The sequence below is a fragment of the Nelumbo lutea genome, chromosome 6 (genome assembly GCF_056320005.1).
Source record: "Nelumbo lutea isolate HS-2025 chromosome 6, American lotus-T2T, whole genome shotgun sequence".
Taxonomy (NCBI): domain Eukaryota; kingdom Viridiplantae; phylum Streptophyta; class Magnoliopsida; order Proteales; family Nelumbonaceae; genus Nelumbo; species Nelumbo lutea.
Genome location: NC_142689.1, coordinates 6,958,827 through 6,974,980, shown reverse-complemented (window position 1 = coordinate 6,974,980; position 16,154 = coordinate 6,958,827). Strand labels below are relative to the sequence as shown.

The 16,154-nt window shown below is 36.4% G+C and overlaps 1 protein-coding gene across 1 annotated transcript; it reads left to right on the top strand.

Annotated features, from left to right (window-relative positions):
* The first annotated feature begins 249 nt into the window (after positions 1-249).
* On the top strand, positions 250-1,286 carry LOC148847092 (uncharacterized). The gene has a single exon (XM_088952207.1). It carries the CDS (start codon positions 412-414, stop codon positions 1,048-1,050), a length of 639 nt encoding a protein of 212 aa, XP_088808333.1. The 5' UTR covers positions 250-411; the 3' UTR covers positions 1,051-1,286.
* Positions 1,287-16,154: the final 14,868 nt, after the last annotated feature.

Genomic DNA, 16,154 nt, shown 5'->3' with positions numbered 1-16,154 from the left:
CCGTCGGCCGAGTTAAAGGGCAATTGCGGCATTTCGACCATTTCAAAATATCTCTAAAGTCTAATCATTGAAGCTGAAAAGATGAATCAAGTAATTAGACAGTAACCCAAAGGACCTTCTAGTAATCTCGGCCCAATAATTCTTCGAGAGAAAGAAAAAAACCAATAAAAGCCCAAAAAATGTCCACCACCTTTTTTCCCCGAGGCCCATTTAAATAATTAAACCTTCTCTTTTGTCTTCTTCCCTGGCGACCCTTTAAATGCAATCCTCCTCAACATCTCCCCTCGAAGTAATCAAGGCAACTCCTCTTCTGCTGTCTCTCTCTCTTTCTCTCTCTCTCTCTCTCTGAGAATCAAAGGCATCTCCCTCGGAGATTTCTCTCTGTACAGTACCACAGAAAGCAGAAAGAAGATGGTGCCAGGTCCACCGGAAATAGCCAAGAAACTGTGGAACATCGTACGGATAGTATTCTTTATGCTGAGAAAAGGCATCTCGAAGCGGAAGTTAATGATGGATCTTCATCTGATGATGAAACGTGGCAAACTTGCTGGGAAGGCACTGGGCAACCTGATGTTCCACCACCACTCCAATCTCAGTTGCCGCTCCAACGACGTACAGCTGTCGTTCGTCGCTCCCCGTGAGTACGAGTTCAGCTGCAGCAACAGCCCCGCCTACCCCTCTCACTTCCCCTTCCACGTCAACAAGCGCAAGGGCCACCACCATTTCTATTCTTCTCACCACCACCACCGTGATCAGGACGAGATAGACGCCGTTAATGCTGTGCAGAAGGTGTTTGAGATGTTGAACAATGACGCTGTTAGTGTGGAGGCGTCGCCGTTGGTAAACCTGCCGGGGTTCGGGAAGAGCCCCATGGTACGGCAATTGAGGATAACGGACTCACCGTTCCCATTACGACCTAGCGAGGAAGACAGCCACGTCGACAAGGCAGCTGAGGAATTTATTGAGAGGTTTTATAAGGATCTAAGGCAGCAGAAGAGGATGGCTGCTCTCGAGACAAGCTACCATGATACGTGGTCGCCCCTGGGTTAAGATACCGGCGTCGGTTGTCGGCCGGACTCCGGCTTTGTATGTAAGACGGACCTACTACCGGCAATAAACCCGATTCCGCTTCGGCGTTGTGCTTCTCACTTCTCATCAGTTCTTACCCCTGTTTCCTTTTGTTAAGATTTAAGAGTGTCAAAAATGAATAAAATAAATGATGTTTATATGAAGTAAATGGCTATTGTACTTAGGAGAGAAATAGAAATTGATGATCGGTTATTCCACTTTGCTTGGGTGAGTTGGCAACTGTCGGCATAATAATGGTTTTCGAAGTTAGTTGAATTTGGTTAGTCGAGATATTGAGCGCTTTGAGACGCGCGAGAGGAGAGAAAGATGGTAGGCTCGTAGCATGGCAAATTGGCAATTGGCAAAGCGCAGCGACCGCTTCCCTCCAGACTCTAGGCCTTCAGCTTCGACAGTATGACCACCAAAGGACGAGAAGTGAGAACTCAACAGCCTGCCTTTGAGGCATCACCAGATTCACCACCCTCAAATCACATCATTGCCCTGTACAATTCTTTTCTGGAAAGGGATTTCTCTGTATGGGCCGGAAGTTATTAGTTTCCCTAGGTGACTCACCTGTGATCTGAATGTCTGATGATCTGTCTCTCTGTCTGATCTGATATGGCTAAATGTATGATGATTATATGGCACTTCAGCAACCCTCTTATTAAATTTCCTTTTTTTAAAATAAGCCAACTGTAAAATTGGAATCCAATCGGAGATTGACACGGCATATGAAATTGGGTAGAATCTTTTTCGGATTTTTGCAAAATTTGGATGGGACAATAATCGTTAGTACTGGACACCAATATTACTGAGAACTGAGAAGTAGGGGTAGATAGATCTGCCTCACGGATCACGGTCAGCATTTTTAACTACTTTGGAGTTTGGATATGAAGCTTTAAGCACTCAAAAGGATAAAATTTTGGCTGTCCGACAGCCTGTGCTGTCAAAAAAAAAGCTCTCCCTGCGTGTGCGTGACATGGCTATGTACGATAGCCACTGCTATCCAAAGGGCTTTTTGGACCGACTCGTTAATCTAAATTAACTTCATGTAATATTAACAGTGCTGAAGGCATGACTACAAGGGCTAATATGTCACTTGGAGAAACCCTATTAGAAGGAATCACTTATGGCCCCCGCCTGGGGATTCAGCTTTGTTTTAGTTACTTTCATTGAGCCACGTTGGACAGTTAATAGAACAAGCTTCATCAGTAAACCAATTTTTGGCTAAATGAAAGTCATATTTAGGCCCTATGAGCTTTTTACTAAACTAATTAACTTTTAGACTGTACTTATAAGGCCCACCTTGCAAAGCCAAAGCCGCTGTGTAAAAAGCCCGGGAGAGCCTTGTTGACAACTCAAACCGTCAAATTTAGATAACCAACTAACCTTTAAGAAAAATGTTTTTAGCCTTTCAAGGGATAGGCTAAGATGTTTCATAACTTGATTTTAAATCCTGCAATTTTAGATCTCATTTTCGGAATACTTTCAAGCAAACCCAATTGGCAGTCATTTAGATCTAACTGCTCATTTGGAGTAGCTTCCGACTTTTAAAGGTATATAGGCCTCACTTGGCAAGTGGCTTTTCTGAAGCTCTTTAAAGCAATTAAACCAACTTAATTGAAGCTTTAGCTTTTTAGCTCAACCCTCCCAAATGAGCCCCAAGTCTATACTTTTGGACAACTAGCCATTTATCCCGCGGCCATCAGTTTTAGTTTAGGACCCAAACCAGTTCTCATATTATTAAAGCTAGGATGGATACCTCAGAGTAGGGGATTTGGAACTCAAGGAAGGAAAATTATCCCTACCAGTGCTGAGGATTGAGTTGAGTGAATGCGACAAACAGTTTGAGTCAGGCTTTATGGCAACTTTTGCCAAAATGGCAAAAGGCCGCCCTTTGACAAAATAGCTCATCTTACCTAGCAAAACAATAAATAAAAGAATGAAATAAAAAAATAATAATAATAATTCAGGCCACTATGCGATACAGGTGGACATAAGCTCAAGACTACCCATGCAATACATAAGCTCGGATCAAAAGACATGAAAATGCATAATAAACTCAAGACCATCCATGCAATAGGTAGAATTCTGTTTTAGGATCCTTATTTACTTGAAATTAACATGTATTTGAGTTGCAAATAACTTAGGGGCTCAGTTTAGGAGTATAAATACAAATTTGTAGAGTGTAAAACTATGTGTTTTATATTATTTTGTATGAATTTATACTGTACATATTTGTATTTGTTCTCCTTCCAAACTGAGCCTAATGATTAAGATGGTCATTTGGCAAGTGGCACCTTTCTAGAAATAGAGGCACAGGATTAAACTTGCAGAACCGGACTCTGTTGTAAGGTCAATGAACTCCATATGCACCCTATCAAGTCAATGGACTCCATGTGCACCCTACTCTGTCTCTATCATAGGGTAAAACTTTTGTTTAGGCCCTTTAGAGTGCTAGTTGGGTCAAATTAGACTGACAATTTGTTAAATTTTCAATAGACCCAAACCCTAATCTTAACCCGAATCTGATGTAGTTGAAATTCTTAAGATGAACAAGCAGCCCTAATTATCAAAAAACTGGATGAAATTATTTGAAAGCAAGAAATAGTATACACCCCTCAACACCAAGGAGCCCTTGGATTGGTCATCCAATAGAGTTAGGTTAATTCAAGATTCAGTATCAATTGTACAATAATTGAGCAACAACAGTCAACAAATGTTGAGTAGTAGTTATATAAGACAATGAAGGTCAAGATACTGCTTGAAAAGAAAACGAGATGGAAGAAATGGAAGAACAGCATTTGTCAACCTTTCAAAGTAACTAGATAGAGCGAATTTGATTGGCGTGCATTACTGGGTGGGTTCTACTTGCATTAAAAGAAGACTATTATATATATTATAACAGCAAACATTTATGTGTTGAAAGTCGGCCTAGTTCATTCGTGTTTTTTATTTTTCTTCAAAATTCACTTTTGATCAATTGAGTGGAGGTTGTCGAGTGAATACACAAGAGATCAAACACTCGGAAGGTCTAATTCAAACTCCACTGGCATCTTTATTTAATATTCACCTAATTAGTCTTTAACACTTGGAAATTGAAACTCTCTCGCTACAACTACAACAAAGTGTCGATTGATTGAGATATGGAAAAACGCAAGCAATCATCCTAAGGTCCAATTTATTTAACCAAATGAACTAAAATCAAATCCTTTAATTGATTTCTTCAATGCATTTTGGTTCAGTGATCATCAGTTTGGTTTTCAAGACATTGCTATATAATACTCATGCCAACATAAGTTTTAACATTAAAATGGACCTACTCTTAGGTTCCATTTGGTTTGAATCGGAATGGATTATTTCAATTTCAACTATTTAGTTGTGCAGAATGGAAATCCCATTCTCATTCCTACTGGAATGGCATTCCCTCATTTGAGGGAATGGTCATTCCCTGCCCCTCCCTTAGGAATGAAACCCCATTTCTACTGATTCCAATTCCTATTTTCATTCCTCTCTAAACCAAATAACAGACTATGGAATAGATCATGCATTTTGATTTCAATTCTGAAGGATTTTGATTTTGATTCCACCTACAAACCAAAAGAGCCTTGGTAGCTAATAAAAGTATTGAAACTAGATTATTAATTTGAAGATCTCAAGAAATGAACTCGTCTATGCAATGTTATCGGTGCAAATGCTATATGCAAAAAGTAGCTGATCTGATGCTCAAAAACCCATCTTCTCGCACTGCTCTCAACCTAAGATTTTAGCAGTACTGCACCATGCAGTGGCTCCTCATAGCCATGTCTACTTAATTGGATATATATTAATCTAATCAAATTAATGCTCATGGAATGAAAGGATGCGATCATCTTCCTTAGTTGGTACATGTTGCCCAATATGAAAGGAAGATCAGTTTGAGCTTTGAAGTGCACTAATATACATCTATCAGTGGGTATTATTAGAATGAGTAATTATTGGAGCTCTCGAAGACTTTGAATCTCCATTCAGGGAAACAAGAAGCTTCGTGTGGGCATCAACAAAGATCACAGGAGCTCACTAGTCTTTGAATTTTTAAGGAAAGATGTGGATAGTTGGCCAAGAAGACTTGAAGAAAGCAGTAATTTTATTTCTTTTTTTTTTTCTATTTGTCATTTACTCTCCCACTATAAGAAAATGACCCTAGATAATAATAATAAATAAATAAAAAACATAGATTAAAATTAACTGAATTAATTCTAAAAGCATACTGAAAGCAGCACTTGTCTTCATCTAATTGCACGTTTTTCTTGCATTCATGGAGACCTGTTGGATTACTTTGCCACTTGTCTAATATACGGAAGATCGAGATCTAGCAATAATTGAGTTGTACATGATTGGATTACTGTATTAATTTGCCTCTTGTCTTATGATAGAGTGGGGTAATAAAAATCCTAGAACCACTACCTGGTTGTGAGGTTAACATTCCCCATATCATGGCATATCATGGGTTGGTGAAGTATTAAGCAGTGTTAGGTGCTGTTTCTCCGATGTCATTTTGTTGCATGGGTATGTCATTTTTTTCAGAAAATGGATTTTTTTGAACCAATACTGCCACATGGACATTTTTCAATGTCACATCAGTATAAAACAAGAAAATGTCAAAAGGGGTGTTTTCTCGAGCCATACCTTTTCTAATTTTCAAAGTATGATATGAGAAAACATTTTTGTAGAAAAAACACTTAACCAAACAATGAATATTTCTTAAGAAAACAGATTCCACACAGTCACATAACAATGATGTGACACCATTTTTTTTTAATACAATATCAGTTCCAAACTAGTTACTGATCTGTGAATATTCTATATCATCGGCACTCCACAGTACATCCTAGTATGAGAGATATTCCCAATAGATGCTGAGATTTGCATATAGGGCACCTGTGGGGCACTGATGTGATCTCTCTATGCGGATACAGTCATACACCAGCACTTTGAATTAACTGTTAGATTGAGAGGTGTTCTAACGTGGCATATCATGGGTTTAAGTTATCGATGTGTACAGTTAGAAGTACTCCATATATGTAAGGTAGTCATTAGGTTAGAATATAAGAATTAGAAGTAATTTCCATATATGTAAGGTGGTGGTAGTGTTCTATTAGTATTTTGGTCAGGTCTTAGGCACTCTCATCCCCACATCCCTTTCACTGCTCTATCTGTGTGTGTAAATTGTGTTTGTTATATATAATAATATTGTATACATATCTCGTATAATAGTTGACACCTTATGATCTTTGGGACCATTTGGATATTCCAAGTGGACACGTGAGGCACGATAGTTGAATGCCAATTATACGATTGGTGCGAGATGTCCCCCATGCATACACCACTTCCTAGGAAACAAAAGGGCAAAGTTATTCCAATCAGTTCACTGTGCTGCACTTTGGCATTTTGTAAGATGTAGGCGATGAACACAGCAACCGACACCTATCTATCCACCCAATATAAGAGTTAAAAAAAAAGGTGACAATTCACCAGATCAATATGACAAAAGGCTAACTGATTGGCATTAGGGACCATTTTTGTCTGCCTTCCTATCTAAGCAAACAGAGCAATACCACAATTGAGCTATTGGCCATACCATAATTTTGTGAAGCATCTTGGTTCAATATGGTGTGGACATGTAGGTCCTAAAGAGAATAAAAAACCTATTCAGAATATTCACTTAACAGATTAACCTTTTCAGCTAGATTGAACTTTTTTTTTATATGGTATCATAACTTTGTCACAAGTTTCTTTCTTATGCATTAGTTTGTGCTTGTTTAAGCCTTCTCCGACCCATATCTAATTAAACACAGTATATATAACAATAAATAATAATAATAATAATAATCTATGCCACTGCTGATCCAAACACAGAAGCCTCCGAGTCATTTCAAAACCCATGGCCAACCTGATTGCACGAGGCATGGTACTAACTTCTCTCCGCCAGGCTAAATAGAGTATGGATGAGCTTTCAGGGTGAGGATTGCAACTTAGAAAACATGGTTTGGATTAAGCTTTAGCTAGTATAACACGAAAGAAAAGAAAGATTTAATTAGGGAAAAGGATCTGAACTTTTCTTTTTTGCTTTAGCTTTTTATTCCATGTTAGGGGACTTTTGTAGGCTCATGCACAGCCACTCGAGTTTGGGGGGTGTTATAATATGTAGATCATGGTGGTAGGCGGGCTAATGTTGAATTAAAGTTAAAAAGCAATGGGCCTTTCTCATCCACCAGAGAGAGAGAGGAACAATTGTTAGGTAAATTGGAAAAAAAAAAAAAGGTTGCCTCAAAGTTATGACACATGATGTGTTCAAGGTGCTTAATAAAGGCTAAATAATGTTAATGATATAAATCCAATACAAGTTTGCTTCTGTGCCAATCTGAGGCTCTGAGCAATTAAAATTAAAAAGCAGTATTATAATTGCCTCCACTTATGTTTTTAGTATTTTCTTTCAATATGAACAAAATTGAATACTGTTTTAAACTGAATGGAATGGCAAAACAGAATTCATGTAGCCCATCGCATATAGTTCGAACAAGACTTGTTGGCTTGGATTTATCCACGATGAAGGACAAGGTTGCAAATTGCAATCAATTTATTCCCACCGTAATAGATAGAAGTACAACCTGGAGGGGTTGGTTGGTTGGGTCTGGGACTAACCCAAAGCATACCTCATGTATGGGTCCAGCCCAACTATACGTCACATTCAAATTTTACAATTCAAGCCCAGCCCAAGCTTATTTACATAGGTACAATTCGTACTGGTTCGAGTTAACAATTTACACTGATTCAGATTTAGGCTTCGGGTTGGGCCCATTAGAAATTTTGACAAAATCCCAACTTTAACCAGCTAAAGTTGCACCCTAAGGCTGGGATCAAATGAGCTTGCTCGGGCTTAGGTGGGTTGATCTGATTTGAAGTGTGTAATGCACTTGTACCTTACATTTTAGGCCTTTATATTCCTTACATTATATATAAGGATCAGTACTAATAACATTAGTTTTAATTATTAATATATGGTAAATATATTATCAATGGCCGGCCCAGGTTACATTGGGCTGGCTCCGTCTACCAATACCTCAACCCAAGCCCACCTTAGTTGAAGATAAGCCTATTTTTTCATATCCAGGCCCAGATATCTTATCCTAACCAGTGAAAACTTAAAAAGCTCAAATTGGACCCGCCGGAGTTATAAGGCTCAGTTTGGAAGGAGTATAAATGCAAATATATAGAGTGCAAAACCTTATATTTTTTATGTATTTGTACTCTTTCCAAACTGAGAATAAGCCTCATAATTTTTACGTAGAGTGCACTCTTCAGCAATCGGTTCTCCCATCTCAAGATGACTGGGGAAGATGCCTCAATCCAAACCCAACCTCAGTTGCAGTTAAAGTACTGAAGTTACTAAGAATCAGCTTCACCAAAGATACCTGAAGGGAATTGGTGTTTTTTGGCCTATAAGAGGCTGTTGAATTAGAGTTAAGACTTGGTGGATTGTGTATCTCGAGAATCGAAATAGAACTCAGAAGAAAGGTGTCAACAAAATTCAGTCTCCCTAGGCCATGAAAACAGAATTGTATTTGAGCTACATTTCCATCCATTCTATGATGAAAACATGCAATTTACGTGAAAAAAAAAATCCACAGGGGTGAAAAAAAGTCATATTTCACCCTCTTATTTTGTCTTTATTCAGCTATTATCTGGTGCAGTTTTATTCTACATGTTTTATCCAAAAAACGAGTTCTGTGAATATTAACATAATTATGTCAATATTAAGTAGCTTTGAGGAAGGAGAAAGAAAACAAAAACAGCACTAATGAACACAAACAGCAATTCAGGATTGCATGTTAATTTTTGTTGATGTTATCATTTGACATCAACAATATCTGAATTTATTGGAGAAGAGGGTTCCTTTCATCAAGATATTTATTTTGCTTGTAAAGATATTAAGTTTCTTGACTCAGGTAAGTGTATCAAGTTCCAGTGGTGCTCAAGGGAGAGGGGGTCAAATGCTGCTGCGAAGTTTGGTTTGATGAAAGATTTTCAGTCCTGTGAAGCAGCCCCCCTCTGTTTATCTAGCGCTTTAAGTAAAGACTTTGTTTGTTGTAGTACTTTAAGTTGATGTTTGTATTCTGTTTAGTTTTTGTTGTTGCTTTTTCTTGTGTTAGGGTGGCTTAGGCTTGTGTTTGTTGGTGTTAGTATTGTTTTTCTTTGTCTATTCTGCAGTTGTTTGTTCCTTCGATCTAGTTTAATGAACATGCTTTCCTTTATCGTTCGACAGGAAATGCAAGTATAGTCTATGCTCTGGGTCTAAAGAAAACCATCTCATTCTTGCAATAGGACTCCATCTTTCGCTTACGCTGTGTTTTGTTAGAAGGAAAAAGTAGGGAAAGTTAGGGAAACCTTTACAAACCTCGTATAGGTTTCCCTACCTTTTCCTTCAATCAAACATAGCCTTACTGAATGGTTTTGAGATTTCAAGAGTGGATCTATTCATTCCTATGAGTTCGATCAGTTTCTGAGTTATTAAGTAGTCTCAACTGCAATAGGGGAGTTAGCTTTAACACTCCTTGCTCTCTAATACTCTCTCAGTTCTTCCATGTTGCTCTTTTGAATTTCACTACATACTTAATACTCTTTTGTATCTTGATTACAACTCATTTCGTATTTCCAGCCCTAGTAATCTTTCTAGGAATCCTATTTACTTAACTCTTCCATTCTCTTTCCCATCGACTGTTTTTTACTAGCTACTGATCAGAATTTTATTGTACCAGAAAAATAATGACAGAGATGTTAATACAAATACAATGGAGTTGGCTCAATTGCTACTCTCCCCACACATCTCATCAATCCCTATATACAGACAACATTCCATACAATAATATTATTAACCAATGACCAACCTCTTTTCTGGGTTGTTTAAAACCTCTTTAGAATTTGTGAGCAACTGTTGACCTTTATTTAGATTTGTGGACAGCCCCCAGAATTCCAGCCAATTCTAATAAAAACCCACATGCTATATTTTGCAACAGTCCCCTAGCATCTTCCCCCCTGGCTACTGAATATTGAATGGAAATATCTTATATGAATGACTAATAAATATCAAATTGATGATGAACCTAATTAAGTCTTACTATCGTGCAGTATATGTTATGAAACCCATATATAATTGTTAAACATGTAGACTAATTAAGTTACAATATAGTTCTATTAGTAACTGTTTTGGGTCAATCAAAAGTACAAAAACTGATATTTTCCCTATTAAAAAATAGCTTGTGTCGTTAAAATAGTAGGCTCAAATGCAAGTTGCTGCACTTGAAAATAGGCAGACATTGTGAAAAAAATAACATAATAAATAAATTGTTTTAATTATTTACCTCGGAGAGTTGGATGGACTGAAAGAAACAATTTCCACAAAGATCTCAAGTAACCCTTGAGCTTGCTAATCAACTAATTAAATGGACTGGATTAATTGATGCTAGCACAAATGATAATGAGCAGAAAGGGAGAAGGCAATAACAATATGAAATATCAAGTGTTTTGATCACTTTAATACATAAATTATCTCGTCAAGTTGGTCTTACACTCTGAGGGGAGAAGTATTAGCCTTGTTCTATTTCTGTTTCTTTGAATCTGAAAGAGACTCTTCCTTGAAACCTGCATCTTCTATGCTGATTTACCTGCATCTTATATTTCTGGTTCAGAGTTACCTAATGGGGTAATTATATTTAAAGCAAAAACCCTATATGCCTATTTAACGTCTTGGGCCGCATCAACTGAATGATCTATAGTAGCAGCCTCACCTCTCAAGGCTGAATGTGCATAAGAGGACCCTTCATGCCCATCCAAAGTTTGTGTAGTCGCTATATCACCAATTACAGATGAAGTGACAGATCTGGTATTAGTAACTGTAGCTTGAACCTCCATCATATGATCAGTTGATCACCTTCATGTCGACCGAAATCTTTTGGAACTGTCTCAGAAAAAGAAACAAGGCTGTTAGTAGATCACCCAGTCACAAATTCTGGATTTGGTTTTCCTAAAACTCGGGTTTGATCAAACCCCTTCAATTCGTGCAATTGAATCATTCGAATAATCTTTTGGAACTTCAAATGGTTGAATCATTCGAATAATCACCCAGTCACAAATTCTGGATTTGGTTTTCCTAAAACTCGGGTTTGATCAAACCCCTTCAATTCGTGCAATTGAATCATTCGAATAATCTTTTGGAACTTCAAATGGTTGAATCATTCGAATAATCACCCAGTCACAAATTCTGGATTTGGTTTTCCTAAAACTCGGGTTTGATCAAACCCCTTCAATTCGTGCAATTGAGTTATCGGGCATCGGTCTATTTGCACTCGTTTTTTGGCCTCAAATCTCAAATTTTAAATTTTGGAAAATTGTCTAAAACTCACCATAAGTTTTCAGCATCTCTTAAATTCACCACAATTTTTTAAAATGTCTAAAACTCACCACGTCACTAACTTTACGTCAAAAAGATTAACGGATGTTAATATACAAAATAAATTAATAGATGTTAATATATTACCATTTTAATATTTAGACATAAAAAAGGAAAAATGTTCAAAATATATTTTCAAATATAAAATACATAAAAACATAGAAATTACAAAAAATATAAAAAAAAATAGAAATTGCAAACAAATAAAAATTATTTTCAAATTATAGAAACCATAGATATTGAAAAACAAAATCAGAAAAATAAAAATTGTAGAAAAAACACCAAAAATTATAGAAAAACACAGAAATTACAAATAAATAACAAAAAATACAGGAAATTTTATAGATTGTAGAAAATAGAAGATGTAAAAAAAACAGAAATTATAAAAAAAAAACATTGGAAATTATAACATAACAATTAAAATACAAAAAAAAAACAATAAAATTGAAAACTGAAAAATATCGTCTTCCCTCTAACTCGCCATTCAGGGGTAATTTGGTCATAAAAATTGTTATTTATGCTGACATGGACACCTCTGTTAAGAAGCATTAACGGCACACTAACGGAATGTGAGTTTTGGAAAATAAAAACTTACTGGCATGGTGAGTTTTAGACATTTTGAAAAGTTGTAGTGAGTTTAAGGGAAATGTTGAAAACTCATGGCGAGTTTTAAACAATCTCCCTTAAATTTTTAATGAGTAAAAGCTGAAATAAAAAATAAAATGATTAAATATAAAATAGGGAAATTTCCTAATTAGTACCCTATACTTTGGGCCTAGTGCCATTTTAGCCCCAAACTTTAAAGCATGACAATTAGTACCCGAACTTTCAAAATGTGTCAATCCAGTACCTATTGTCAACCAATCAGTTAATCAATCGTTAAATAGCATTTGAAAAGACACAAATGCTCTTCAAATGTCATCTAATTCTTTTTACCAACTATACAAACATTGACAAAAAATGAACACTCTCAAATCCTTGCCTCTTTTATTCAAGAAAGTTGGGGTCGCGTCTCAATGAGCACTCCGGTGACCCCAACTTTCTTGAACATAAGAGACAAGGATATGAGATTGTTCATTTTTTATCCACATTTGGATGATTTGATAGTGAAAATTAGATGACACTGGAAGGGCATCCGTGTCTTTTCAAATGCCACTCAACGATTGGTTAATGGACTGGTTAACAATAGGTACTAACAAAGTTCAAAAATCGACACATATCGGCCCTTTTGACCGGTTCAAGGGGTGAACGGACCTTAAACCAACCCCTCTAAACTAGATTTAAAAAAAAACAAAAAACAAACAAACGATACTACCTGATATGCCTCTACCAACGTATCGGGTGCATCAATATTTTGAACCTTGGGTACTGAATTGACATGTTTTGAAAGTTTGGGTATTGAATTGGTGCATTTCAAATTTCAATTACCAGAGTGGCACTAGGCCCAAAGTATAGGTTACTAATTGGGAATTTTCCCTATAAAATATTCACATATATATTTTTTGTGCTTATTTTATTTATATGAGACATGCTTATACATATGCATAGATGGCTTTATAAATCACTAAACTGATTTATCACACCATTGAACATACTAATGTGTCATGATATGTTCCATTTGAATTGAATTAGGTGGTATTTGGTAGTGTGTTCATCTCGTGGATGGACAATTTCGGTCCACACCACGGGGTGAACTCACCGTTTTGTTGGTTGTGGACAAGATTGGTCCACAATCTATCATGGACCGTCCTCGTCCACAGCCCAAAATTTTGGCTACATTTATATTTTGTGGATGTGGTCGGTTCACAATACTTCCACATTGTATTTTGATATAGTACATCCTTTCTACATGCTTTTATTTCTTTTTAAATTTAAAAATAATAATTTTTTAATATTTTATAATTATAGCACAAGCTCAATGGTGCTCCTTTCTTCACTTTTTTAATTTATTTAAATATTATTATTTTAAAGTTTTTATCAACAAAATAATATTTTTTAGATAATTAAATTATTTTTTATTATTTTACTATCATTTTATTAAATTTAATATTTATTGACTAATATTAATTTTTCAATGTTTTTTTTCAACATATTTATCATATAAAATGCAAAAATTAGACATTTATGATTGATCGTGTAGATCATTCATATAATTTATATGAAATACATAGAATCAAAAAGTGTTCCACACCACACCTATAGAACACCACTATGGGTGTAGGCCAATCCAATCCACATAGTCTGTCCACCAATTTTTCATCCACACTACAAAACACCCCCTTGAATGGCCGAACCAATGACCCATACTTAAGGCAAAAAAGGAGCTTTGCATCATCTCCATCCAAGATGCAGAATATCCTCTACACCCACAAATGAATAAATGACACACTGAACTCTTAAATTCTTTGAACTTAAAGGAGTTCAATGGGATCAAAAAATTAAATAAAATTAAAATACTTTTAATCCCTCCTCTCCCTCGAGCTTCTCTTTCTCTCTCCAACCTTGTCTTGCCAGCGTACCCCTACAAACATGAATTGCCACCACCTTTTGTTCTCGCCAACATCGTTCTTCACTACTACACATATGTTTCCTGAAAACCCTTCACCCCCTTCAACAAAAATGCAACTTAGAGATGGGATGGTAATCATCAGTTCATCACTACTACACATATTGATATCTAGCAAGCTTTCAATTCATGGTATCCTGCAAAATATATGAATCTATGAACCTTCTCGAGAGTTCCTCTTATATTGCCCTGTAATTGCTCTAGCTATGATGTAATAGTGCAATTATTTTGTCTATTCACGGAAACAACTTACTGCAGGGGGGATTACCACCTGGTTACCTTTTTGTGCTTATAATTTTAAGCTTATTTAGTTGTTTATAATAATTAAAGAAAAAAAAAATCCAAGCATCTTTTATAGGATAAGCTTGTTTTCGTTTAGAGACAACTAAGAGTTTTTGGACAACCGAATTTCTGGTCAAATTTATCTTCATATGGGTGTTTAACCTCAATGGTTTGTCATTCTAGAAATGGAACCGTTAAGGCCACTGATTTTTGGGTTGACGACTTGATCGTCCAATTCGAATGGATGACCCGTTTTGACAACAAAAAAATAGTTAAAAATTAAAAGGCCAAAAACCGTTGAACGGGTCAATTGTTTGACCACCCGAGTTAATTGGTTGTTGACCGATTCAACGATTTTTTGGCCAAAGACCAGGTTTGGAGTAAAATGGAACTGGTTGCTTGAACGGTTCTTGAGCCGAACGGTTCAATCATCCGAAACAATGGTGATTCGAAAACCATGCCTCTAACTATTATTCGTGTATTTGCGTCCAACATGTCTTGGGTTGAACTTTGAAGGCCTAACTACTTGAAATGGACTTGAAAAATGCTACTCTAGTTAAAATCGTAGCGGTGAAGCATATATTTTTCAACTTGATAATATTTCTTTTTGTGATTTTCCTAAAGGCTCAGTTTGGAAAGAGTACAAATGCAAATATGTACAGTGCAAATGAACAAAAAATAATATAAAATACAAGGTTATGTACTCTACATATTTGCATTTATACTCCTTCCAAACTAAGCCAAAAGAAAAAAATGTAGTTGTATTTAGCATTGGTGTTTGGCTGAAACGTCTTCACCCCGATTAACTTATATTGATTACAGTAGATTCAATCCATGTAGCATTTGCGATCATCTACTACGACTTTATCAAGAACAAAAACTGACAGTAGTTCATGTTTGCAACGGTTCTTCCCTGCCAGCAAAATAGGGCGATGGTTGGAGGGGTTGAGGCGAGGGGAGAGAAAATGACAGGGACAGGGGAAGTGGGGAAAGAGAGAGAGAGAGAGAGAGAGAGAGAGAGAGAGAGAGAGACCGACTTCGGTCAGTGCAAGTCAATGCTTACACTGATTGAACAGCCTCTTGCAAATTTTCATCGAAAATATTTCTCCATGAAATAAAGCACATAAGTGTGGAGATCTTTTTTTTATGATTAAACCGATAACATTATACTAAGCTAAAAGGAAATTACACAAGTCCAGCCATTCTGGGACATTATCCCAACAACCAATGAAACTATAAGATTTTGCCACTTGGACAATTACATGAGCAACAAAGGGTTTGTGATCGAGGTTCAACATAATATTAACAAGTGGTGAAGCCTCCAATCAAAATGTTCCAAGGATCCTCCTATTGCATCAATAACTGCTTTTGCATTTGTATAGATCGTGAGGCTTGACCATCCATTTTGCTTCACAAAAGTCATACTTTGAATGATTGCTTTGCGTCCAACTTCCATTGGACTGTAGACATAATAAAGTTTGTCACCAAGGGCACATAAAAGTTCAAAATTTTCATCCAAATTTACTAGTCCAAAAGTTCCTTGTTTATTTGCAATTGAATGGATAGGCCTTTGATTTGGGCCAGATGAGTGAGATTGGGTTATGAGGAATTTCTGAGCAAAGTCCAAAGTATTGTTTATCTATATTATATATAAAAGTGGGAATGCAATGTGGAACTTTTTTTTGGACTAAAATTATCTTTGACTTCTTTGTTTTAGAAAGGGTATAAAAGATTTTATTATAGCTTTAG